The sequence below is a fragment of the Zea mays genome, chromosome 10, assembly GCF_902167145.1.
Source record: "Zea mays cultivar B73 chromosome 10, Zm-B73-REFERENCE-NAM-5.0, whole genome shotgun sequence".
Classification (NCBI taxonomy): domain Eukaryota; kingdom Viridiplantae; phylum Streptophyta; class Magnoliopsida; order Poales; family Poaceae; genus Zea; species Zea mays.
Genome location: NC_050105.1, coordinates 3,586,722 through 3,612,628, shown reverse-complemented (window position 1 = coordinate 3,612,628; position 25,907 = coordinate 3,586,722). Strand labels below are relative to the sequence as shown.

The 25,907-nt window shown below is 42.4% G+C and overlaps 4 protein-coding genes and 1 pseudogene across 8 annotated transcripts; 1 reads left to right on the top strand and 4 right to left on the bottom strand.

The window, feature by feature from the left end:
- The first annotated feature begins 2,064 nt into the window (after positions 1 to 2,064).
- On the top strand, positions 2,065 to 4,643 carry LOC100285955 (uncharacterized). 2 transcript variants are annotated; one of them, NM_001372347.1, is made up of 7 exons: positions 2,131 to 2,312; positions 2,443 to 2,520; positions 2,734 to 2,840; positions 3,187 to 3,264; positions 3,661 to 3,762; positions 3,909 to 3,987; positions 4,326 to 4,643. In NM_001372347.1, the coding sequence occupies exons 1-7, from the start codon at positions 2,168 to 2,170 to the stop codon at positions 4,442 to 4,444; spliced, it is 708 nt and encodes a 235-aa protein (NP_001359276.1). In that variant the 5' UTR covers positions 2,131 to 2,167; the 3' UTR covers positions 4,445 to 4,643. The 2 variants fall into 2 exon arrangements, with proteins under 2 accessions (XP_008662067.2, NP_001359276.1); XM_008663845.4 differs by lacking the exon at positions 3,909 to 3,987 and having other exon boundaries at positions 2,065 to 2,312.
- A 183-nt stretch (positions 4,644 to 4,826) lies between these two features.
- On the bottom strand, positions 4,827 to 22,949 carry LOC124188253 (uncharacterized; annotated as a pseudogene). 3 transcript variants are annotated; one of them, NR_174688.1, is made up of 15 exons: positions 22,008 to 22,949; positions 20,923 to 21,237; positions 20,100 to 20,162; positions 19,930 to 20,013; positions 19,698 to 19,844; positions 17,621 to 17,655; positions 17,484 to 17,539; positions 17,325 to 17,416; positions 8,688 to 8,972; positions 7,670 to 7,732; positions 7,500 to 7,583; positions 7,270 to 7,416; positions 6,320 to 6,354; positions 5,985 to 6,216; positions 4,827 to 5,719 (listed from the first exon to the last, which is right to left on the bottom strand). The product of NR_174688.1 is annotated as an uncharacterized protein, transcript variant 1 (transcript). The 3 variants fall into 3 exon arrangements; NR_174689.1 differs by lacking the exons at positions 19,930 to 20,013; positions 20,100 to 20,162; positions 20,923 to 21,237; positions 22,008 to 22,949 and adding exons at positions 9,519 to 9,845; positions 9,931 to 17,046 and having other exon boundaries at positions 17,325 to 17,539; positions 19,698 to 19,835; NR_174690.1 differs by lacking the exons at positions 8,688 to 8,972; positions 19,930 to 20,013; positions 20,100 to 20,162; positions 20,923 to 21,237; positions 22,008 to 22,949 and adding an exon at positions 9,519 to 9,845 and having other exon boundaries at positions 5,985 to 6,091; positions 6,161 to 6,216; positions 9,931 to 17,539; positions 19,698 to 19,835.
- Positions 5,055 to 11,165, bottom strand: LOC124188252 (uncharacterized). The gene is made up of 10 exons (NM_001401378.1): positions 10,788 to 11,165; positions 9,519 to 9,754; positions 8,688 to 8,972; positions 7,670 to 7,732; positions 7,500 to 7,583; positions 7,270 to 7,416; positions 6,320 to 6,354; positions 6,161 to 6,216; positions 5,985 to 6,091; positions 5,055 to 5,719 (listed from the first exon to the last, which is right to left on the bottom strand). The coding sequence occupies exons 1-10, from the start codon at positions 11,101 to 11,103 to the stop codon at positions 5,369 to 5,371; spliced, it is 1,680 nt and encodes a 559-aa protein (NP_001388307.1). The 5' UTR covers positions 11,104 to 11,165; the 3' UTR covers positions 5,055 to 5,368.
- LOC100383155 (Ubiquitin thioesterase otubain-like) lies at positions 16,566 to 23,243 on the bottom strand. The gene is made up of 9 exons (NM_001175820.2): positions 22,008 to 23,243; positions 20,923 to 21,237; positions 20,100 to 20,162; positions 19,930 to 20,013; positions 19,698 to 19,844; positions 17,621 to 17,655; positions 17,484 to 17,539; positions 17,325 to 17,416; positions 16,566 to 17,046 (listed from the first exon to the last, which is right to left on the bottom strand). The coding sequence occupies exons 1-9, from the start codon at positions 22,596 to 22,598 to the stop codon at positions 16,678 to 16,680; spliced, it is 1,752 nt and encodes a 583-aa protein (NP_001169291.2). The 5' UTR covers positions 22,599 to 23,243; the 3' UTR covers positions 16,566 to 16,677.
- Positions 23,244 to 23,664: 421 nt separating this feature from the next.
- Positions 23,665 to 25,345, bottom strand: LOC100384556 (uncharacterized). The gene is made up of 4 exons (NM_001177069.1): positions 25,117 to 25,345; positions 24,817 to 24,911; positions 24,160 to 24,724; positions 23,665 to 24,069 (listed from the first exon to the last, which is right to left on the bottom strand). Exons 2-4 carry the CDS (start codon positions 24,861 to 24,863, stop codon positions 23,869 to 23,871), a joined length of 813 nt encoding a protein of 270 aa, NP_001170540.1. The 5' UTR covers positions 24,864 to 24,911; positions 25,117 to 25,345; the 3' UTR covers positions 23,665 to 23,868.
- Positions 25,346 to 25,907: the final 562 nt, after the last annotated feature.

Genomic DNA, 25,907 nt, shown 5'->3' with positions numbered 1-25,907 from the left:
ACCATGCGACCAAAGCCTCATTGATTTTTTCTTAGCCCTACTTGTATACCTTGTAGAATTTTTTCCAACGTATTTATATTCCTTCTATACATCTACTTCCCAAATTTAGAAACTCAAATACTCCAACTCCTTTTACTGGTTAGCCAAATCTAAAAAGGAAATTTTAATTCTCTTGTTTTTTTACGTATTTTTTCGGTAACTCCTATTTTATATAATCTACAATAATAATCAACAATCTATAGGTTGAAATCATGCTATAAGTTCGTGTGACCACATATGTCTTTACTTTATTTGATTTTTAGTTCTATACTACGAACTTAGGAGCGTTTCCTTGCCCTATGTGGAGATGACCGACCCAGGATATAAATCATGTGGTTTATATTGTTTTTTGAAGGAAAGTTGTTTATATAGATTACAAGTGTTGTATATGTATGAAATATTGTTGCTTCTACTTTTGATTATGTTCTCATGGGGATGACGTAAAATCAATACTAGCCACTCTTTCTTTCTTCTCTGACGCACCCACTTTCCACTTCATAGGCAAGAGGAAACCCATGAAAAATTTTCAGAACATCAATATAAAGTCCATAATGGCCCAAAAAAGAATAGGCCTACTCTATCCTATGTGCTTCAGACTTTGCCAACTAGCAACTCACATGTATAACACTTTTTGTTATTGGTAAATATCACATCGCCGGCTCATAGAGTACAACACCACCTTCAATAGGCAGTCCTAAACCCCTCGGCGGCGCAGCTTAGTCTGGCGGCCCGCACGTTCCTGGGAACACACACGTTGTGGGGATGGGCTGGGGGGAGAACGCGTGAAAAGAAAGCGCGCATAACAGTTTCACTTGTATTTGGCTTCGAAACGACCTTTCGGAGGGAGTCTCTGTGGGCTTGTCAAATGTGGCAACGAAAAAATATAGCAACTTTATAAATTTGGCAACATCCTTTACAATACCACTGGGGATTTATTTTATCTAATGACTTCTTATACTGAGATTTAGAAACCTTTTTACATAACAATTGGAGATGCATGCATGTTTACTGATGATGAGACCGATATACGGAACAGGCAGTCAACAGATTCCCTTGGTTACTAGTACCATTGAACGGGCCAACAGATTATTAAACAACTCTGCATATATATATGAATATGTAAGCGACAACTAAAACAAAACGGAAGGAGTAAATAAATATAAACAAGCAATCACTTGTTGGGTTGGGTGATTACAACAGTCTAGAGGCACACCGTTCTAATAATTTGGGTACAGAAATATATAGGGGAAATGGTTGGGTGATTACAACAGTCTAGAGGCACACCGTTCTAATAATTTGGGTTGACGTTATAATTTACTACGTTATTTTAGAGTAAATAATAATAACGTCAACTACTTCGACCCTCTTCTCTTACCTAAAAGAGGCTAGAGCTGAACACAAGTACTAGCTATATCGGTCGATGAACAGAGGCCATCTCCAACCAATTTTCCCTATATTTCTCTCACTACACTTCTATTATTATATTTTACTAGCTACGTCCCTCTAAATATACTTCCACATATATAGAACGTCTCCAATTATTCTCTTTATTTAGCTCCCCATACATATTATTACTCAATTATTTAATATTTTTATCAGCTTTTAAAGTTTAAAAAATCATAGTGTTTTATACTACTATAATACACATTGTTATCATCTTAGGAACTTAAATAATATCAATATCGTAAATAAATGACATAATTATTCTGCATATATTCTCTTTTTTTTATTTTCGGTGTTACTTTTTTGCTACAATGCCTAAACTGTAGTAAAAAAAAAAATAGCTAAAGCACACAACGTGTTGTTCTACCCCAGGTTATGACATTCTCTGTCACCCTATAAAATGTAAGCTTAAAGCTCAACACATTATACACACAAAAAAATTAGAAGAAGAAAAAACAAAATCTTGCTAACCCAACCATCGAAAATGAGCCCTAACATAACTTCTGGGCCTCTACGACGATGGGCTACAAGTGTAACGGGCTGGTCCAGCCCAATCCTCCAGCTGCCTTGCGAACCCCAACACTTGTGTCACAACTCGGTTCCTGCTCCAGCTCCACACCTCCTTATCGCAACGCGAGCAGCAGTTGCATTGGAGGCGAGGAGGAGCCACGCCGGGGCTCAAGGAATGGCCGCTCTCCGCCACCTCGCCGCCGGCCCCACCTGCCACCACCACCACCACCACGGCGTCGCGGCAGCCACCGCCTCCCTCCGGCTCCATCGCCTCCCCCTCCCCTTCCGCCCCCTTCGCTCCCGCTCCGGCTCCTTCACCAGTAAGCAACTTCTCTCCTGCTCTTATAGTCGACCTCCTTTCTCCCCTCCGGCCTCCGGTACCGGCTGAGCGTGAGAGCCCGATTGTCTTTCTTCAGCGCCAGTGTGCCCGGCTGATTCCTTTGCTTGCAGGGGTTTATGCGATCTCCAGCAATGACATCAGGGTCGGCACCAACGTCGAGGTCGACGGCGCGCCATGGAAAGTTCTAGGTGACAAGACAGCATTCCTCTCCCTTCCTTCTTTTATCCGAAGGCTATTCATTCACCCACGATTGCTCAAGGATATGCAACACTGTACCAGCATAAGTTTTATGGATACTACTCATCTAGTCTTCATTGAAAAACAAAAATTACGTCGTTGCGCAAAATGCACATCATTGTTATGCAAGATATGCCGGTTAACTTCTCTCCACCCAACAACAGAGTTCCTCCACGTCAAGCCTGGAAAAGGCGCTGCTTTCGTCAGGACAAAACTGCGTAACTATGTAACTGGCAACACGGTCGAGAAAACCTTCCGTGCTGGAAGTACGGTAAATCATTCACACCTCAAACCCCACGTCTTCTGAACATGACAAGAATTCAGCACTTGTTATATTCCTTTCCCCGCTCTGTGCCTGTTCTAGTACTACAAATGTTTTTTTCCTTCCTTGGAACAAATTACTGTACATGATGTAGCTTTCTTCTGTTACATAATTCAATTCACAAATTTCTTGCTTTTTTTTCTTAATTTCTGCGGTTGAACTCTGGTATGACGTAGTACCATTGGCCTATGGTGGACTGCCCTTGCTTCACCAATACATGTTTTATGTTCGCTCTATATCCCTCAGTGTTTTACTGTTATGCAACGACTAATAGTCACTTCATTGAAACTTTCAGCTACAGGAACCATCCCTTTCAAAGGAGACCAAGCAATTTACATACAAGGATGGCTCCCAGTTCGTGTTCATGGATCTGGTAATTAGTCAAATTCTTGTTTTGCAACCGTACTTTATGTTTTTCTCTTGGCCTCAGTTGCCAGGAAAGAACCTGATATTTAGGTAGTTTGTTTTGGGGATTCCAGTAATGAAAACATTATTTTAGTTTTGGACTAACTCATTTCATTCTTAATGAAAATATGTATAACTCCGGAATATTCTTTTTGAAAGGGTGGCAAGAGCTTTGTCGTTTGATATATTAGACAAATGAAAGGAAAAGGCACAAAAAATTTGAACTTAGGATCCTGATATAGGAACTAGACACTTTTCTGAATTCGTGGCAAATTTGAACTTAGGATCCTGATATAGGTAAAACAATACCATGATTTTTTTTCTATCTTACAATGCTCTTGTTAATTTCTCCTCCTCCTCCTAGACAACATTTGAAGAAAGTCGGTTAAATGAAGCAGATGTCGGTGACAAACAAAAATGGCTGAAAGAGGGGATGGACTGCAATTTGTTGTACTGGAATGGGAAGGTATTTCCTAGTTTGTTTTTTAAATTATTTGCTATTCAATCGATTAATGAATTAAAAGTCTAATGATGTGTGTGTGGGGAGGGGGGGAGATAGTTTTCTTGCACAGCAAATAAATACTGGGCATTGATACTGTGATAATTTTGTAGATCATTGATTTCGACCTCCCAATCACTGTGAGGCTGACTGTAACTGATACTGACCCAGGGGCAAGTGATAGTGCGCAAGGTACAAACCTCTCTTAAAATATAGCATGCTTCTGTAGTAAGTACCTGCAATTGGTTAAACATGGTCTAAAATAGACCATGGTTACAACATTAAGCTCCTTACGGAGGCCAGTACCTCACATAAGTGAAAGACCTTTTTCCTCTTCTTAATATATTTTAAGGCGCAGTTCCCCTGCGCTTTCGAGAAAAAAAATTGGTTAAACATGCATGTTGCTAACCAAATTAACCACATTTAGTCTAGCTGTGAAGAGTGCAAAATTATCTTGGTCATTTCTTTTTCTGGTGGAGTGGAAGTTGACATCATCTGAATGGGGATCATACTGTTACTGTATTTTGTAGGAGGAACAAAGCCTGCAACCCTGGAAACTGGAGCTGTTGTCACTGTGCCCTCTTTTGTGAACGTAGGCGATGATATTCTGGTGGATTCAAGAACTGGGCAGTATATGAATCGAGCATAACGAATTGAAGAGGATTTCGGATTTGAGGAGAGTACTGCTTTTTTGTTTGACCATTTTAGTCCCATTCACTTGTACAAACGCCCTGGGTCTTTGGCCCCAGGAAATTTACATTTCTGCTGCATGTGAATCCTCACTCTGATTATAACCATGTACATCTTTGGTTTCCAGATATAAGGAAAATTGTGTTCAGATTTTTAAAGCTGAAATCTCAAACTCTGATTATAAACATGTTACTACTGACCACAAAACATGAGCAAATAACAGGATCAAATGTATTTATAAGAACCAGCTGCCAGGTTACCACTTGTATTGTTATTGCGCACCAAAATGTCGTGTTCCCGTTTGTATTATGCAAGCTGCAGCAATACGCAAGACTGGCCGAGTACGTCATTCAGTCACATGGTTACTCTTATCCAAAAATAATGACAGCTCTCATACTACATTTTCATTTGATGGATTCTTCTATCAATGTTAATCCTAGTTCTCCACAAAAAGTATCTTCGAAGAATTTTACAAATACCGCATCATTATCGATTTAAAGTTACTTTTAGCAAGCATTACCAATCATTGACCAAATGAAGGCCTGCAATAATAGGGACTCACCCTTCATGCTGCAAATCTCGGTATTATATTGTTCCTTGAAGATGGATGCTCCAAACCACATATCTCTGTATCAGGAAAGAACTAGTCCTTCATATGCTCTTAGCGAATGTCAATCATCCATCCAACTGCTTAAGCAACAGGGAACTACATCCATAAGCAAAAAAAAATCTAACTGATATATTCCACTGCTCCCACCTTAAGGTATTCTTCCTACTGTAAGAAACAGTGCCTCTCATACTATGCCAAGTCCAAATTATTTCATAAACTGCCTGTTACAACCATCAACCAGAGGCTGCTGCCTGCTGCATACTCAGAATCTGTTCACTTGCGATAAAGAATGGCAGTAGCACGGACAGTCCTTAATATGGTGACTAGAGGCATGCGACCAGACAAAAGAAAGTTTTCAGCTGGCAAGACTGGATGTTTATCAGTTGCACTGGGTAGGTAGTATTGTCTGATTGAACCGAGAGGTCCTAGGTAGTATTCTCTGATTGAACCGAGAGGTCCTGGTCGAGGAATGAAGTCAATCCACTTTACTTGCACAGTTCTGTCGGGCAGGGGGTTATCGTCCACAGCTGCTAGGTGCAAGGGAATGCCAAGAGCTTGTGATAGAGCCTTCATTTCTAAAAGGTCGGCATCAGCGTCAAAGGGACGCACAGATTTTTTGCAGTGCTGTTACAAAGCCACAAATGCAGAATAGTGAGACCAATTTGTAAATGGCATAGTATTGGTTAGCTTGGTTCTTCCTTATTAACCCAAAAAAGGTGCCCATATAGTCATTTATAGGGTTTGCATATTTCCATCACAAGCAGACTAACTTGGAAAAAGAGCACATTGTTAATGATATATAATTGTTACAGAAGCATAAACCGTCAAATACTTGAAATGAATCAAGCATAAATTCTGAGATGACGGTATAGCAGCCAGAAACACTAACCAAAAGTGCTTTTATTTTTTCTTTCCGATTCTGACTCAGTTCTCTGTTGTAGTCCACTTCATGTGTACGGATATGAACTTCTGTCAGCAATCTAAGCAAACAAAGAACTAACCAAATAGAAATGTTACATAGAGAACAAATAAACAAACACATCGTAAAAAGCATCATATCCTCACTCCTGGATGACGAATTCTCCTGTACGCTTATCTTGTAAAGCTCATCAGCATTCAGCCTAGAAAGGGAAAATTAAAATACAACTTTTCGTAAACATAAGTATTATGGCAACAATTGATTACTGAAATAATTGGATTACTGAAGTAAGGAACTAAACATACCCATTTGCAACTGAATTGACCAAGTGCTCAAATTCCTGAAAGAACATAAAGACTCAGTTGTATTTCTGTCATGCAAATAATAGAAATGGGGATTGCCTCTGTCAAAAAAAAAGAGGAAAAGGCACTCCTATGTGATGCATAATGCGGTCTTGCAGCACCATTCTTTTTTTAGATAACTACCATTTTATAAACAATAATGTTATCTCTTACTCTTAGATGTGAAAATGTAAGAAAATGAAACAAAATGCACCACCGGAATGTATGATACATACCCATATACATGTGATTACTCATGAGCTCTTAAGTTGTTTTGTTCATATACTCCATGTTATCTATGTGTCTGCACTCCATCTTGTAAAACAAATTTACCTTTTTCTAATGTACAAAGAATGAGAGTGCAGGTTTTTATAAAACTGTAAAATATACTGTAGAAGGATGAACTATTGTATTGCATAGAGAATGGGTACAATATATAGACTCAACCATAACCCTAATATGTCTCGCTTACAAGAGTATTGCATATGAAGGTCATGTTGGCGAGCAGAGCGGTATATATTAGTGACCCTAATTAGGGTTTGCTACGCGTCGTCATTATTTACTACTCTTGTAAGCCGCCATCTATGGACAGCGTTCTGTAAACACTCCACATATAGTGAAGGTTTCGCCTAGTTGGTGCCCGTGGTTTTTCCCTTCGCATTGAAGGGTTTTCCACGTAAATCTGTGTGTCGTGCTCGGTGATTTGTTGGTTGATCTACTTTGTTTTTTCTATCGTTTCTGCTAATAGAACAGATACACATTACATAATCTCTATGATTCAGGCCATGGGGCACAATAACTATTTGGTAACTAATATGTGTCATGCACACAAAAATCGCAAGGAAAAAAATGTCCAGCAAAAAAACGATCAGGCAATACAAACTCATACTTTTGTAAGCCAGGATAATACTTACAGAAACAACACTTGAGAAAAATGCTTTTGGATTTGAGAAGTATGCTTTATTCCATTCTAAACGACAGAAATTCACTTTGGACCTTGCCACGCATTCCATTAAGCGAGTCACCTCAGCTTGACTACCTTGCATTTTCCCAAGATTTTCCTGATCACAAGCCTAGCATGTTAAGATTTTGTGCAGAAGAAGAAACCAACAACATCATCATGAACAATAACTGAGATAGTTACCAAGTAAGAGAAAAGGAACGCTCTGTAAAACTGTGACCCATCCGTTCGCATTGGTCTGAAGCACACATAATGTTCATTAAGTATCTGCACAAATAATGGTTTTCAGGTATGCACAAAGTTCTGAATAATGGCAGTGTTTCTAGAGTCAAGTTTACAATGTACAAACAAACCTTGAACTTTTGCTGGGTGATAGGTTTTCTTGCACCTCTAAGAACCAAATATGATAGTGACTCCTATGATTGTAAAAGTTGGCATCACAATTCACACCAGGCATAATAGTTAATTCATAATATTATAGAACTTAAAATTATCCAGATAAGTCATGTTGAGGCAAGGCTTGGAGCACAAGAGTTCACTTCTTTTTACGGGAAATGCTTGAGACCCATTTGGCAAAATGCCTTTGCACGTAAAGCCTAGCTAGCTATTGCTTGCAGCAAAATGATGAATCTGTAAGAAAATCTCTGATAGCAACATCATTTAAAATTTAATGAACTTTATAATTGATGTTCATGATATTTTTACTGTACAAATACTGCTGTTGTATCTGTCCATTGAAATATTTAAATTACATTTTGTTTCCAGGACATGGGAATAAGAATTGCTTTAGTGTGAAAGACTATCTGTTTTTGAGCTAACATTTTTTTAGATAATGGAATAGAAACATACAGTCATCAAGATATGCTTCAGCCATATTTTTCATGTAATTAAGAAATCGTAACTGCAGTCTTTGAGAAAAAGAAAACATAACTGGAATATTTAAGCCAACAGGCTTAGGATGCACTCAAGGAATGGGTAACTATCCATGTTGATTCTGTATGATATAAGCTAACAAAGCCCAGACATTATTTATCAGTTTCAAAAAATATCAATCTTCAAACAGTTCAAAGAAAGTTTAGTGTATATCATCATCAGATATTGTGTTGCTGTCAAAGGGCAAAGCTTATCTAGAAACACAATGAATATGGTATTATCAGGGCGCCACAGGTGTCAACGCAGAACATATTACAATGGTAATACTTCTGGATAGTTGGTGATAGTTGCAGTTGATGATGGTGTAAAATTTCAGATGCCAGGCCATTTCATTGAGCAAAAAACAACAACTTCACTGTGAATAAGAAGCATTTCATGATTAAGGGGTATAAACAAGTAAATTCAGTCAAGTAGCATATGAGGCTACAATATTTGTACCTGACATAATACTGCGACCGTAAGAGGTTTTGGGGTTACGAAGTTAGAGTCGGCATAATTGGAGTCGGCAGTACCACGGAGGTATGTCTTCTTGCCATCTAGCAGCTGTAGCCAATCGTGGCGCAGTGCAAAAAACTCCTGTGTGCTGATCGGATCACATTTTTGCCGGCCAATATAACGAGGGAGATTTTGTGGATCGTGCATAGAAAGAACTTGAGGGTCACTCATGAACAGAGAACCCCATCCGTTTTCTTTTTCAAATTCGTCCGGCTTTTCATCATCAACCTAGATTACAATCATCAAGTAATTCATATTTTCCAAATGGAAGCATGGAGGACCCAATAACATAATCCGTAAATCAACCTAGATTGCTCTGGTCAAATGACGACCACATAATGTAAAAACAAACTTCCCAGAAGATGTGCCCAACATAGAACGAGTTTTTTTTTCCCCACAAATGGCCAATGGAAAACCAAGCCATCCTGCAATTGGATCAAATCCCTGAAGGAAATCCAAATTACCAGACAGACATCTAAGCGCATAAAGAATAATCTGGAAATTATACAAGAACGTGAATTCGAGTAAATAGACCAGAAATATCGTTTTAAGAATTAATGAACTGTGCGCCTCGAATTTCTCTTAAAAGAATTCCTTCTAAAAACCGGCTTGGCTTTTTAATCCTTCCCTTTCATTCTTTTCTATGTTCCCCCAAAAATCAAGAACCCACCAAACAAATTGGGAACATGTTCAAATCAAGAACCCTCTCCTACGGTCCTACCAGAACGCGAGAAAGAATCCCCGACATCAAGTGAAGCTGGGGCAAAGCCTAACCTCGTCACCGGAGAACGGCCGTGAAAGCGGCGACGGCAAATAAGAGAGTTTCGGTCCCGTCGCGCCGCCTCTGCCTCTTCCCGCGCCGCGCCCCCTCTGCCTCTTCCAGCGCCAGCGCCACACCGCCTTCTGCTTGTACGTAAACGGTTTGGGAGGCGACGGTGACCGTGGCGGCGAAGAAGAGGGCTCCTGTCTCGGCGCGGGGAGCGCTGCTGCTGCACCATCGCCTCCTCCGCCTCCGGTACTTCCCGCGCCGAAGTTGTACGTGAACGGTTCGGGAGGCGACGGTGACCGTGGCGACGAAGATGAGGGCTCCTGTCTCGGCGCCTACAACAAACCTAATTGAATCCCTCTCCTACCAGAACGCGAGAAAGAATCCCCGACATCAAGTGAAGCTGGGACAAAGCCTAACCTCGTCACCGGAGAACGGCCGTGAAAGCCGCGACGGCAAATAAGAGAGTTTCGGTCCCGTCGCGCCGCCTCTGCCTCTTCCCGCGCCGCGCCGCCTCTGCCAGCGCCACACCGCCTTCTGCTTGTACGTAAACGGTTTGGGAGGCGACGGTGACCGTGGCGGCGAAGAAGAGGGCTCCTGTCTCGGCGCGGGGAGCGCTGCTACTGCACCATCGCCTCCTCCGCCTCCGGTACTTCCCGCGCCGAAGTTGTACGTGAACGGTTCGGGAGGCGACGGTGACCGTGGCGACGAAGATGAGGGCTCCTGTCTCGGCGCGGGGAGCGCTGCTACTGCACCATCGCCTCCTCCGCCTCCGGTACTTCCCGCGCCGAAGTTGTACGTGAACGGTTCGGGAGGCGACGGTGACCGTGGCGACGAAGATGAGGGCTCCTGTCTCGGCGCGGGGAGCGCTGCTGCTGCACCGTCGCCTCCTCCGCCTCCGGTACTTCCCGCGCCGAAGTTGTACGTGAACGGTTCGGGAGGCGACGGTGACCGTGGCGACGAAGATGAGGGCTCCTGTCTCGGCGCGGGGAGCGCTGCTGCTGCTGCACCGTCGCCTCCTCCGCCTCCGGTACTTCCCGCGCCGAAGTTGTACGTGAACGGTTCGGGAGGCGACGGTGACCGTGGCGACGAAGATGAGGGATCCTGTCTCGGCGCGGGGGGCGCTGCTGCTGCACTGTCGCCTCCTCCGCCTCCGGTACTTCCCGCGCCGAAGTTGTACGTGAACGGTTCGGGAGGCGACGGTGACCGTGGCGACGAAGATGAGGGCTCCTGTCTCGGCGCGGGGAGCGCTGCTGCTGCACCGTCGCCTCCTCCGCCTCCGGTACTTCCCGCGCCGAAGTTGTACGTGAACGGTTCGGGAGGCGACGGTGACCGTAGCGGCGAAGAGGGCTCCTGTCTCGGCGCGGGGGGCGCTGCTGCTGCACCGTCGCCGCCTCCGCCTCCGGTACTTCCTGCGCCGAAGTTGTACGTGAACGGTTCGGGAGGCGACGGTGACCGTGGTGGCGAAGATGAGGGCTCCTGTCCCGGCGCGGGGGGCGCTGCTGCTGCACCGCCTCCGGCTCCGCCACCTGCGCTGCTTCCCGCGCTGGGGAGTGCCTTTTTCGGTGGAGGTGGCGGTGCCTTTTCTGCCATTCCGCTAGTTTGTGTTTGCAATTTCTCCCCTGGGTTTCAACGTAATGTTGACGCGCTACTTTTTGATGGGTCAGTCAGAAGACATAGCGCCCCCCTCCTCTTATTTATTCGTAGTTGTAGCTGCAGGGGCCCAATGGATTTTGTGGAAGTTTTGCGCCTACTTTAAATGATTCCAATTTATAATTTATTTGACTTCTTTCCTCTAAATTTAGTCAGTTCGTATTATTAAAAACCATCACTATTACTAAATTTTATTGTGATATTGTTTAACATATAATATACTTTAAGTATATTTTTTGAATTTAAAAAAAAATCGCAAAAAATCATAAGACGAGTCAATTAATCTATGTATAAAAAGTCCGATAAGTTATAAATTAAGAACGAGGGAGTAGTACATATATATACTTTTTTTTTGCCAAAAGATCTTCAAAGCTTCCATGATGGTCGAGGTTGGCAAAAATTGCAAAACTTACTTATCGACAAATCACAAATGGATTGAACGTTGCCTGACTCTTCTATCGGAAAAAAGGACTGATGATTGAACGTTGCTCAAAAAGAGACAAAAAAAATCAAGAACAGTGAGCAATGCATTGGTTGCCAGCAGCCAAGCATCATTGATATTTATGCACTGCTTGCCAAATCTCCTGGATTACTTTAGCCTCTATTTAGCAGTTCCTGATGGTGCCTGATGCAACCTCTCCATGGATTTCATATATTCATTTCCACAGATTCACCTCTTAACTGTACCGCATCCCTTGGGGCTGTTCCCTTCACTGCAGTCATTGCTAAGGTATTATCATAGCATATCTTTTTTTTTCTCGAAAACGCAAGAGAGCTGCATTTCATTAAAATAAGAAGGTGAGCCCTAAAATGGGGCGGTACAAAAATGGTGTGGCTTTTCACGGCGGCCAACACCTTACATAGACAAACATATCCATAGGACCGGGAGACAACTCAGCCCACAACCCTAGGGGCTCCAGCAAGGCGCCAGTAAGTGGCATCTTCACAAATCTCCCGCACCACTTTAGCGATATCAGCAGCCCCACCATCGAACACACAGCAATTTCGATGCTTCCACAACCACCAAGCAACCAAGCAGACCACCGAGTTGAAAACCTTTCGCCGCTGCTTTGGTACGTTTTGCTCCGCCTGCTGCCACCAGACTTGGAAGTTGTCCTCCCCAGGGAAGGGGCACAGGTGTTGAAGATTGCAGGCGGAAAGAACCTGGAACCAGACTTGCCTAGAGAAGATGCAGCCAGCCAGCAGGTGTTGAATTGTTTCCTCTTCTTGATTACAGAGCACACAACAGTCAGGATGTTCCAGCCCTCTTCTCGCCAAACGGACCACTGTCCAACATCTATTGAGACTCGCTAACCAAAGGAAAAACTTGCACTTCAGAGGGGCCCAGGACTTCCAAATCCTATGGGCGGGTTCAAAAGCGACGGAGCATATAAAGAACCTCCGGTAAGCCGATCTTGAAGAGTATTGTCCATAGGATGATGGGGTCCAGAGGTGCTGGTCACTAACCCCTGGCGCCAGACTAACCGTTTCCATGACATCCCAGAGTTGAAGGTACTCCATGAGAACTTGAGCATCCAGAACACCCCTGATATCTCTGACCCAACGACCATCAACCAAAGCCTCCTACACCGTTCTTCCTCGCTTGAACTTAGAAGGGACCAGCCTGCATAGGGATGGTGCCAAAACTGAAAGTGAGTGACCCTGAATCCATCTGTCTTGCCAAAACAACGTGCCAGCCCCATCTCCCACGATCGATACCACCGAGGCGGCGAACATCGCTGCTGCAATGGGATGGACCTGAATGTCGAACTCCGTCCATGGGCGATCTAGCTGAGTCTTTTTAAACCAAAGCCAGCGCATACACAAGGACCAGCCAAGAGCTTCCAAGTTATTTTTTTTATCGAACGCGCAGGAGAACTGCGCATCTTATATATTAAGAAAAAGGAGATAGAGGTCTAAAATAGACCCAGTACAAGCTGCCAAAAAAATAGATCAAGACAGAAAAAAGAAGTAAAAAAAGGGGGGGGGTATACAAACAACCCCCAGCCCACCAGCACCTAAGGCCACAATCTCCTAAGATCTCTTGCCCCTGCCAAGCCCCACCGAACAGCATCTTCATGAATATGCTGCATGATGATGCTGATGTTGGGAGATGCACCATCAAACACACATTCATTTCTATGCTTCCATAGCCACCAAGCCACCAGAATCACTAAGGAATTAAATCTTCTTTTCTGGTTTTTTGGCACCTGGCACTCAGCTTCTCTCCACCAGTCTTGGAAGGTCGTTGTTGCCAATCCTGGAGTCAGGTGATGCAGCCCTACCTTATGCAAAGTCTTACCTTATGCAAAGTCTGCCACCAAGTGTCTCTGGCAAACACACAAGCCACTAAGATATGCTGAACTGTTTCCTCCTGCTGGTCACAAAGCGGGCACCTTACAGGATGCACAAGACCTCGTCTGCTTAATCTATCCGCTGTCCAGCAACGATTTAGTTATGAATACCATATCTAAAGCTACCTATTCTACTTTACAATATTTCAGTCTGATAGGAACGAGATTTCCACATGCTCTTGCTCCAAAAAAATATTCAGACTGCAGGCTGAACCAGTGTGTGTTTTTTTCGAAATGACAGCAAAAGTTTTGCAGCTAATTTTATTAGAAGAGAAAAGGAGAGTCATGGCCCAACTTTTAAGGGAAAAACGGGCCCAAAAACCTTACAAGTAGAGGTTAACCACCACAGCTAGCTCAAGAAAAGAAAAAAATAACCACAACAAACACATCTAGCTCACCTCCAACCATCTAAAACTCAACTTGCTAAGGAGAAACACACTAAACAAGGCTAAAAAAGCTTCGTCTAGAAAAGAACCACAAGAAAAACTTGCTAAGGGCTTTAGCATTGAGCACCACTTACAACAACAGAGGCCGGCACGCGACATGTCCTTACTACCAAAGCTAAGCTATTGTCAATAAACAAACAGAAGTCTGAACTCTGGAAAACCTTGGATCAGAAAGGTTCAGATAGCTTGCTGGACTGATAGAACCTTGGATGATGTTGAATTATCAGCGTTCCTTCCTCACGGCTTTGATGATTTCCATATTTTCCTAAGTGAGAGAGCGATAAGATGTGTTCAGACCATCTGGCTTTCATATTTTCCTTAGTGAGAGAGCAATAAGAGGTGCTGAGACCATCTGATTGGCGACTGGCGCTTTTCTGGTTTTTCTAGCCTTTTTTTTCTTTTTCAGTTGTTGTCCATGCTCTATCAATGCTTAGGTGATCTGTGCAAATTGTTCAAAGAGATCTGTACTTGAAGATTCCGACTTAGGGGATAAAGCTCCTAGTTTCTTAAGAAGTTCTTCTGGTACCTGGATTGCCCCTTTGTAAACTTTGTTCTTCCCTTTCTCAACAAGCCAATTGCTTTTTGCGCTGTGGAGGAGATTGTATTGCAGCATCTTGGGCTTCCGCATTTTGCACTTGAAACTAGAAACTCCTCAAAGCTCTATGCATCTTGTTTGCCTCAAATATAACCTAGTAGAATTTATCACATATCAACCTTCATTGTGCCGCAAACCATGTAGCATGTTATAAGTCTCTGGTTCCAACTTTATAGGATTATGCACTAGGGGCTTGCTACCCTCCTGTTTCTCTTTTAAAAAAAACTTTAGGACTATGCCTCCACTTCTTTCCGATAGTTCTGATGCTATGGGCAGCTAAATTTGGATCTCAAGAATGAACTGAGTTGAGTTCAGAACAAAATGAAGATACAGACTGATAAGCATGGTTATCCAAATCGATTTCAGGTTGGTCATGGTAAATTCCCAACCATGTGTGAAGCTCCCTTTGAAGTACTTTGGCCCATTTGGAGTACTAAAGTGCAAGGATTTTTACAGCATATCACTTGGCTCTACCAGAACAATGCAAAATCGCCTTGCGCTTAATGCCTCGACTTAGTGAACACCAGTGCTCCCTCATATCCTTAGCTGCCTAATATGTCACTCTTGCCAGAATACATCTTGGATAGGAGTTTTGTAAAGAACGGCAGTGCTTCTGCTGCTGCTCAAGTGCTTGTTAAATGCCAGATCCGAGAAGGGTTACAACGTTGTCAAGCAAGGCTTTCGCCTGCCACAGAAGCTAAAACATGCAGGTGTCAGGCACCACTGTAGCATATCTGGCATACAACTGAATGCAAATGCACTGCATGAGTACATGTTGTAATCCAATTAAGGGCTTGTTCGGTTAGGAGTGGATTGAACCGGATTGGAGGGAGTTAAATCCCTTGCTAGTCAAAATTGAATAGAAGAAGATTTAATCTCTTTCAATCCCCTCCGATGCAAATGCACTGCATGAGTACTGCCAGAAGATTTAATGTAACCGAACAAGGTCTAAGGAGACATACTTAAGAGGTAGCGGTGCTACAGTTGCGCGGGCTAGCTCTTTGGCTCCTGCAAGACACCACAGATGAGCCTCCTCAATCTGGACAAGAATCCTCAGGATACTCGTGTGGTCCAATTGAAAACAATCTAATTTCTTTGTTTCCAAATCATCCAGGAGCCTAGGATTATCAAGGAATTAGACCCTTTTTTAAGGTTGAAGGCACCCATTTGTTGATTTTGACCCACCACTCGACGAAATTATTGTTCTCTCCTGCCCTTGTGACGCGAAGATGACCAGCCAATAAAGTTAAGGAGGTAGAACCAGACTTGTCTGTCTGTGTTTGAATGTCACGAACCATTCATCATGTCAAGTAGGTGGCGCTGTATGTCCACAACCTTCCACTTGAAGCAAATATGTATTTCCAATTTAATCTCTCCCATAAAAGGCTTTAAATTTTTTACTCAACAGCCCTATTTGTGCCATGCAAGCTGCAAAAATACGCAAGACTGAATGAGTACTCCATTCACATGAGTTTTTTATCCCAGAAAAATGACCGCTCGCATACTATATTTTCATTTGATTGAGTCTGCTGTCAATGCTAATCCTAGTTCTCCACAAGAAGTGTGTTCAAAGATTTTTCACAATAAAAATACAAAGTCCACATCATTATCAATAATTTGAAGCTCCTTCTAGAATGCATCCAACTTTTAGTGTCCTCAGGAGAGCCTGCAGTAACAAGGACTCTCAAAAAATGCCTTCATTCTGAAATTTTGGTGTTATTGGTCCTTGAACTTGAATGATCCAAACCACGTCCTGCTGTATCAGAAAACAACTAGTCCTTCATATGTTCTTACCAAATATGAATCTTCCATCCATGCTTCAGCAATGGTACAAACATCCATAAGAAAAATAAACCGAAAAAGTAACAGATCTGTCCCACTGCTCCCAGCCTCAGATTTTATGCCAAGTCCAAATTTGTTTCATAAACTGCATGCATCAGCACATCTAGCAAATGGAGTATTTTTTGTCGGGGGCAAAAATGTAACCAGATACATTTTGGAAGCAGATGCACAATCAAACACCCACACTAGAGTAGGTTGTCAATAGGTTTCCATGTTATAACCCAAACAGTTCCGGTTAGAACTGTCCACCAGAGGCTGCCGTATAGTCAGAACTTGTTCACTTGCGATAAAGAATGCCATATTGACCCTTCCTACTCAGTAAGATAACTAAAGGCATGCGATCAGACGAAAACAAGTTTCCAGCCGGCATGGTTGAGTTGTTATCATCCCTTCCTTGCTCTGGGTGTTTATCAGTTGTGCTTGACAGAGAGTAACTTCTGATTGAACTCGTAGCTCCTGATGTTGTGCTTGCTCCTGATTCTGATTGAGGAAACAAGTCAAAGCACTTTACTGTCACAATTTCATCATCACTCGTGGTTACATCCGTACATGCCAGGTGCAATGGGATGCCAAGTGCACTTGATAGAGCACTCATTTGTAGAATGTTAGCTCCAGCTTCAAAGGGACGCACCGATGCTAAGCAAAACTGTTACCAAAGCCACAAATGCAGAATAAAGAGAGCTATTTGTAAATGGGAAAATAGTATTCGTTAGCTTGGTTCTACCATATTTACCACAAAAAAAAAGTTGCCCACATTTTATTTTTAGGACTTGTGTATTTCTGCTGAGAGAATAACTTGGAAAAGTGAGGATATCGTTACCAAAATATAATTGTTAAAGCAGCATAAGAGGAAAATAATCTACTACTTGAAATGAATCAAGCATAATTTCTGAAAAGGACTGTACAGCAGCCAGAAACACTAACCATAAGGGCTTCTGTTTCCTGACTGAATTCTGGGTAGTCCGCATGATGTGTACGGATATGAACCTCTGTCAGCAATCTAAACAAACAAAGAACTAACCAAAGAAAATGTTACATAGAGAACAAATAAACAACACATCCCAAAAAAATTTGTATCCTCACTCCTGGATGATGTAATCTCATGTAGGCTTCTCTTGTAAAGCTCATCAGCATTTAGCCTAGAAAGGAAAAATTAAATGTTCTGTAAACATAAATATTGTTCAAAGAATTGGATCAGTGATGTAATGAGCTAAACATACCCATTGGCAACTGAATTGACCAATTGCTCGAACTCCTGAAAGAAAACAAAGACATTTGTGGTGATTAATATAATTACTTCAAAGTATTATCTCGGGAAAAGATACTCTTAAGTGATGCATAATGACATGCCATTTTTTGAAGTGCCACAGAAAACATAATTTTATCTTATAGTGAAAATGCAGAAAAATGGAAAAGTAAAAAAAAGCATACCAGATAGTAAAGTGTATTCTCAGTGTAGTATAGAAGTATGATATAGTGTTCAGGAAAAAAAAGCGAAGGGGCCTCTAGCTGAGTTGGTTAGGTGGTCTGAGTAACACTCCTTAGGTCCTGAGTTCGACTCCCCGTGAGAGCGAATTTTCAGGCTGTGGTTAAAAAAATCTCATCATTTGTCCCACACCGAAGGCGAAAGTGCCTCTAGCCGAGTTGGTTAGGTGGTTTGAGTAGCACTCCTTAGATCCTGAGTTCGAATCCCAGTGGGAGCGAATTTTAGGCTGAGGTTAAAAAAGGTCACTCGCTGGTTCCCCTGGTTGTGTGCACACTAGATAGACTGACCTATGGGGATGGATCCTCATGTAGGGGCTAGGAAGGCCCAAAGCACGAGTAAAGATCCGGCCTATAGGGGGCGGACCCTTATGTTGCACGGGGGACCAGCTTTTGTGATCTGTCTCGGTCGGGGCTCTGATTGAGCTTCTTCTTAATATAATACCGTGGCGAAAGGGCATCTAGCTGAGTTGGTTAGGTGGTCTGAGGAGCACTCCTCAGGTCCTGGGTTCAACTCCCCGTGGGAGCGAATTTCAAACTATGGTTAAAAAATCCCCTCATCTGTCCCACGCCAAAGCACGGGTCTAAGGCTTAGCCCCGGTCGCGGTCGTTCTCACATGGGCTTCGATGCCGCTATGTATGGGTAGGAGAGGGTTCGGAGGTTTTCTCGATCTATGTGAGAATATAATATAAGTGAATTGTCTACCTCCTCCCATCAGTTTAAGCTTTTGGGTTGAACTGATTGGTGCATGCAACTTAATATGGTATCGAAGCCAGAGGTCACAAGTTTGAATCCTGATTAGCACAATTAAATTAAATAATTATTGTTCGCTCCTATATTCCACGTCAGAGACCCAAAAAAGGCTCGACATGAGAGGGGTGTTAGAATATAATATAAGTGAATTGTCCACCTCCTCCCATCAGTTTAAGCTTTTGGGTTGAACTGGTTGGTGCATGCAACTTAATACTATCGTCCGAGTTTTTTTGTCCCACACCGAAGTACAGGTCTAAGGCTCAGTCCCGGTCGTGGTCGATCCTCACATGGGCTACGGTGCCGTTGTGTATAGGTAGGGTAGAGGTTCGGGGGGGTTTCTCGACCTATGTGAGGTCTTCTTGATATAATATTCGGAGGCTGTCTTACCACCCACGAGTCGAGTTTTTTTGTTCAAGTAAAGAAAGAAGTATGATATAGACATAGATATGTGTGATTACTCATGAGCTCTTAAGTTGGTTTTGTTCATGTACTCCATGTCATCTATGTGTCTATGGACACCGTCTTATTATTTTAAAACAAAGTTCCCACTTTCTCCATGTAGGGGACAAGAGCTTAGGTTTCTATCTATAAAACTATACATTATGCCTTGCTATTGTTTATTCAAAACAATGTCTTAAAGTCCAGAAAAATACGCATTACATTTTTTTCTCGAATGCACGGGAGAATTGTGTATTATTGCATTAAGAAGACAAATTAAAAGTAAAACACACCCTAACACATTTAGGAACAAGAGAACAACCAGACATGAATACCCACCAAAGAACTAACATGAAACCAAAGCTAGCTGCAGCAGACCCCTAGCTCCAACCATAAAACAGAGCAGAGCTACATTCCCAGCAGTACTTACAACCCTTTGAACAAATAAACATAACATGTCTCTACAATTCAGAGCACCGGGTGCAATAACTATTAAGTCAACTAATAGATGTCCTACAGGATTATTTTATGGATAACTGGCTGGACTGATCACTAATAAGAAATTAGGATAAAACAATTCGAAAATACAAATTCATGCTTTTGTAAGCTGGGATAATACTTACAGAAACAACACTTGAGAAAAATGCTTCAGGATTTGAGAAGTACGCATCATTCCAATGTAAACGACAAAATTTCTCTCTGGACCTTGCCACACATTCCATTAAGCGAGTGACCTCAGCATGACTAGCTTGCATTTTCCCAAGGTTTTCCTGATTACAAGCCTAGCATGTTAAGATTTTTGAGCAGAAGAAGAAAGCAACAATATCATTAGAACAAGATAATTGAGATAGTTACCAAGTAAGAGAAAAGGAAAGCTCTGTAAAAAGATGATCCATCCATTCGCATTTGTCTGACGTGCGCATAATGTTCACTAAGAATCTGCACAAAGGGTGATTTTCAGGAATTCAGAAAGCAATTAACAACGACAGTGCTTCTAGAGTCAAGTTTATAAGGTAAAAACAAACCTTAAACTTTTGCTGAACTATAGAATTTTCTGCATATTTCCGACCAAAATCAGATAGCGGCTCCTATGGTTGTAAGATAGTTAGCATCACATAGGCACATTAATTGATTCATAAGATTCATAAAATTTAAAATGACCCAGATAAGTCATGCTGAGGCAAGGCATGGGGCACACGAGTTTATTTTTCTAACAAAAATGCTATTAGAACCACAAGGCAAAATGTCTTTGCGTATAAAGGCTAGGAAGCTAGCTAGTGCTTGCAGTAAACATTATGAATCCATGGAGTTTCTGGTGGCCAAGTATTCAAAATCGTTTAAGACACACTGAACTTTATGGTTGACGTTCATGTTATTTTATTGTACAAATAGTGCAGGGCACATTGTATCTGTTCATGGAAATATTTATAAAATTTTCCAGGACACAAAAATAATAATTGTTTCAGCGGTAAAGATCAAATCTATTTTATGAGTAAGGGTAACATTTTCTCGATATTGAAATAGAAACGTCCAGCCTGATTGAGAGATGCATCAGCTGAAACTTTTATATTTATGAAATCATAACTAGCATATTTAAGTCAAGACTTAGGACGCGCTCAAGGAATCCGCAAACAGTCCAAAAAAATGTTTAGTGCAAATCATCATCACATATTATATTGCCATTGATTAGCAAATCTTATCTCGAAATACAATGAACAGTTATGTCATGACATCTTAAAACCGTAGTATTCCAAAACTATGGTTTTGAAATACTTTACTTCCAAACACGCCCTAAGGAACAAACAAGTACATTCAATTAAGTAGCTTATGAGGATACAATATTTATACCTGACATTGTAGTGCCTTCTCAAGAGGTTCTGGGGTTACAAAGGTGCAGTTAGCATAACTGTGCTTGGCAACACGGTTGTTCTTTGGTGGGCGGAGGTATGTCTTCTTGCCATCGAGCAGCTGTTGCCAATTGTGGCGCAGTGAAAAAAACTCCTGTGCGGTGAGCGGCTCATAATTTTGCCGGCCAATACGAGGGGGGTTTTGTGGATCACTCGAGTCCATACAAAGAACTTGAGGATCACTCAAGAATGTAGAACCCCATCCGAAGGCGCTTTCGAATTTGTCCAGCTCTTCGTCTGTGAAGCCCTCATAATCCTTGTGAGTTGCAATCATCAGGTAATTTATTATTTTATTTTATTTCCAAATGGAAGCAGGGAGAGCACAACGAAATAATCCCAGTAATTCACCTATTTTATCCTACTCGAATGATTGGCCATAGTCTAAAAAAACTTTCCAGAAGACATGCAAGTCATGGCATGACCTCTGGTATCATGATATGTCCATTTACAACAAAAACACGTAAAAAAAGAATCCAAATAATGTGCTCAACATGTACCGAGTTTTCTCGCGGAATTCTAAACGGAAAAAGAAAAAAATGCTTCACATGATTCACACCTCGAATTTGCTAAATTTACCTATCTACAAAAACTAAGTCATCCTGCAAATGGATCAAATCCCTGAAGGAAGCCCAAATTATGACACATAAAAATGTAAACGGATGATTGAATAAAGCGACGAAAAACTTCAGAGGGCAAGAATCAGCCAGAACGGGACAAAAAACGGACACTCGAAATTGCCATGGCACCACTCCGCGATATTCAATAACTGGCATTGCGGTTTCCCCTTCCTTCCTTCTTTTCTGGGTTTCCCCGTAAAATCAAAAACCCGACCCAATGGTCAATCAAATCGAGGACGTGTTCAAACGAAAACCAGCCTACGACCGACCCAGTCGATGAGCCATCGCCTTCTATCAGAACGGGAGAAATTAATCCCCAAGAAATTGGGTGCCGCGAATCAAGAAATCCAGAACCTGCCAACGCACACAACCCCAAGAGACCCGCGTGAAGCTGGAAACAAACCCAAACCTCGTCGTCGTCGTCGTCGTCGTCGTCGTCGTCGTCGTCGTCGTCGTCGTCGTCGTCGTCATCGTCATCGTCAATTTCTTCATCGTCATCGTCGCCGTCATGGACCTCGGGCGGAGGCGATGAACGTGGCCGATGAGAAGAGGGTTCCGGTTGCGTCGCGGTCCCCGGTGCTGCTGCGCCATCGCTGGGACGCGGTCCTGGGAACCGGTGGATCCCCAATTTCTCGACCTCGGTACAAACCGCGTCAATGGAGGAGAAGAGACTGTCGATCGACAAGTCGACGTGAGGACGCCACAGCTCGAAGGCGTGGGCAGTCGACTCGAGCGCAGCGACGCGAATGATGGTCCCCGTCTCAAGCAGGCGGATCCGGAAATCCACACCCGCCTCGGCCGCCGCCAACTGCGCCACCACCCCGTCGCGGATCTCCTTGGAGATCGTCTCCAGATTTCGAGCAGAGTCCGCAACTTTCGTTTCGAGGACGCCGACGCGGGTCTCCCACTTGGAATCAATCTCGCGGAGCCGGTTGTCGAATTCGGACAGCAGCGCCCGGGCCTGGGTGAGTTGGAAATCGATTGCGTTGGTGGACGCCATTGATCGGAGCCGAGGATCGGCGGATGCCTGCTACGGTGTTACCAAATGTTAACCCCGCCGGTACAGAAGAATAGGTAAATTGTCTATTGTCTGAATGTTTCTTAATCCTCCCTAGAGTTTTTTGCTATTATAGTACTCTTATTAACATGTTTCTTTCTTATGGTACTCTAAATATAACCTTCTCTATAATAGTATTTATAAGTGTTATTGCTCTCTAAAATAGTATTCTAACCTGTTTTCTAATTATTTCCTTTTCCTCACCTAATAATCTGACTGTATTGCCCCCTTCCCAATTTGCATCTGTTGGTTCGTTTCTTCAGAGAGTACTGTCCGGTTTGTTCACAGAATAAGAGCAGATCCCTGCACGCCAAATCAAGCAGCGGTGAGAACCCTGCGAGCAACCTGAACATGAGGCAGATCTCTTGCAAGCAATCTGAGAAGCCTCTGTATCCAGCAGAGTACTGTCCGATATAAAGAGAAAAATGACCCAAGAGCAATGCTAATGCTAAAACTACTTGGCCTCATGCCTCTGTACCCAGCAGAATAAAAGTACTTGGCCTCATGCCTCTGTAAAAGGAGAAAGAATGAACCTGACAATGTACAATATCCTTTCAAATTATCATTTCAAAGGAGAAAGAATGACCCCATAGAAAACAATGGCTTACAGTCTTGAAACAATGGCAGCATATATTCATAGTGGTCCTGCTATCATTCTACGAACCTGACAATGTATAACTATAATGTCTGTGACAAAAAATAACTACTAGTTCCAAGACATCTGCATATGTAAAAGACAATTTCACTAACAGTTTATTGCTGCACTAACATCTTTCTCTAAGTGTCTTTAAAAAGTCAATTTCACAACTTTCTCTTCGCCTTTCTTGGAGTCATCTTTCTTGGAGCTGTTGTCGTAGTCTCTAAAGCCTACGAAGAAGAAGCCTCATGTGTTGTCACCTCTCCCATCAAAATTCCAAGACGTCTGCATATGTAACCATATATTTATCAAAATTCACTTGTTTTCAACACAATGTATGCATGGTGACAAACATGAAATATGTACCTTCTTGTCATTATTCCAGGACTCTCTTGCATTAGTTGTTCTCTTGTAGTTTCTGCTCTCTCCGGCGTAGACTCTTTAGGAAACCATTCTTTGGTACTATTTTTCCTTGGCTTTCTTTATAAAAAAACTTGTCCATGACTTGTGTTTGTTGCCCCCAACAAACTTGATGTGTTTCCAACCAGCTCTTAGCACTAGAGAGCGCCGCATAAACTATAGCCATGTGGCTCTCATAAACATGTTTGTCGTATGCCCTAGCTGCTGGCCACATGTGTCCACTGCTGTCACCCGAATATCTCTTAACAAAATTCTGAGTATAGAAACTGCCTTGGAGGCAACCCACTTACACGAAGGTGTAGTTGTCCTTCTCCTACTGCTAGATGTACACGTGTGTACATCATTCAACACTGTGACCTGCATATGCAACATAAGAAATTGCATGAGGCAAATATGTACAAAAAATACAATTCAAATACACTTGTATGTTGTGTTAGGAGTTCGTACCACAACAGACACTTCACCCTCCTTCTTGAACCCAACAATAGACCATGGACATCCATCACCCTTGCAGTACCCTCTGTATTTGGACTTGTTGGTCGCCTCAATACCCAACTCGAATTCTTTATTTATGGCATATTGTCTAACAGCCAATCTAAAATCCTTCATATTAGGATATCTGGTTCCTACCTCCATAGATGGATTATTCATATCATGCTCAGTCATTGACATCTCCGGAATATTATCAACAACCGGAATAAGTGCACCTTCATCACCTTGTATCGGTGGAATTCCATAACCACTTTCTCCATCAGCACTAGAATTCGGGACAGCATCATTTTGCATATTAATTTCTTCCTCCATCTCATCTTCATGTCTGAAACCTAAAAGTTCATAAACTTGTGCTTCGTCACAAAGTTCTATGTGTCCTTCATCCTCTCTTTCTTCTTGAATTGCTATTGAATCCCAATCCACTAAAGGAGGTGGCTGCTCTATAAATGGAATTGATGGCTCTACTCTTGGATATGAATTAGTAGATGGAATCGGCGGTGGTACCAATGCTAGTTCAAACCTATTCATGCCAAAAACAGATAGTAGATAAGTTATAATTTGTTAGTTTGTTCCTAATGGATCTAAAATCAGCACAATATAACAAATGTGTACCTTCTATTTTCCTCATCGATGGTCCCAAATGATTTATCTCCATCCATAGGCACTGTCGCTGTGGCTATCCCAATAAGTCTCGGGTATTATTTCACCTACAAGGACGAATTTAGATAGTCTATCCTTCGCTAAATCTGAAACAAACAAATTAAAATGCTACACATTGAACAGATAAGCCACTGACTGTCAACAAATTGAGGATACAAGACATTGAATGTTGTTCTCAGGTTTGATGATGTATGGTATTGGTCCAAACCATGTGCAGTCTACCCGATGAATAGGAAACAAACAACCATGAACCTGATATGACGGCGAGGAGGGAGGCGCTACTGCTCTAGCGGTGAGGAGGGCGGCGCCCCTACTACGGCGGCGAGGAGGGAGGTGCTCCTGCTCTGGCGGCAAGGAGGGCGGCACCCCTGCTACGGCGGCGAAGAGGGAGCCGAGAGGAGGGAGGCCAACGACGAGGTGAGAGACCGACGGCAGGGAGTCGTGCAGCGGCTGCAGGAAGCCAGGAACGGAGACTCCGATGGATGGGGATGGGATTATGGGAACCACAAATCAAAGAGATACGGTCAAAAAAAGAAGGGGCAATACGGTCAGATTATGAGGTGAAGAAAAAGAGATGATTAAAAAACAGATTAGAATACTATTTTAGAGAGCAATAACACTTATAAATACTATTATAGAGAAGGCTATATTTAGAGTACCATAAGAAAGAAGCCTGTTAATAAGAGTACTATAATAGCAAAAAACTCTCCTCCCTAGGGTCACCGAACGTATTTACATCCCAAAGTTTACATAGACAGCACGCATACATACGCCTAGGTCTCCAGCCATTCGGACCCACTAGTCACTCACGCACGTTTACGCTATAAAATTTAAAAATCAAATCATATTAGAAATTTAGAATAAGGTTTTATTCGTATTTATTTTTAAACTAAAGCTTTTTAAGAGCATTAACTTATACTCCCTCCGTTTCGTTTTAGTTGTCGCTGGATAGTGCAAAATTGAACTATTCAGCGACAACTTAAAAATAAACAGAGGGAATAGTGAATAAATATTTAGATCGTGCCTCATTACCAACTGAAAGG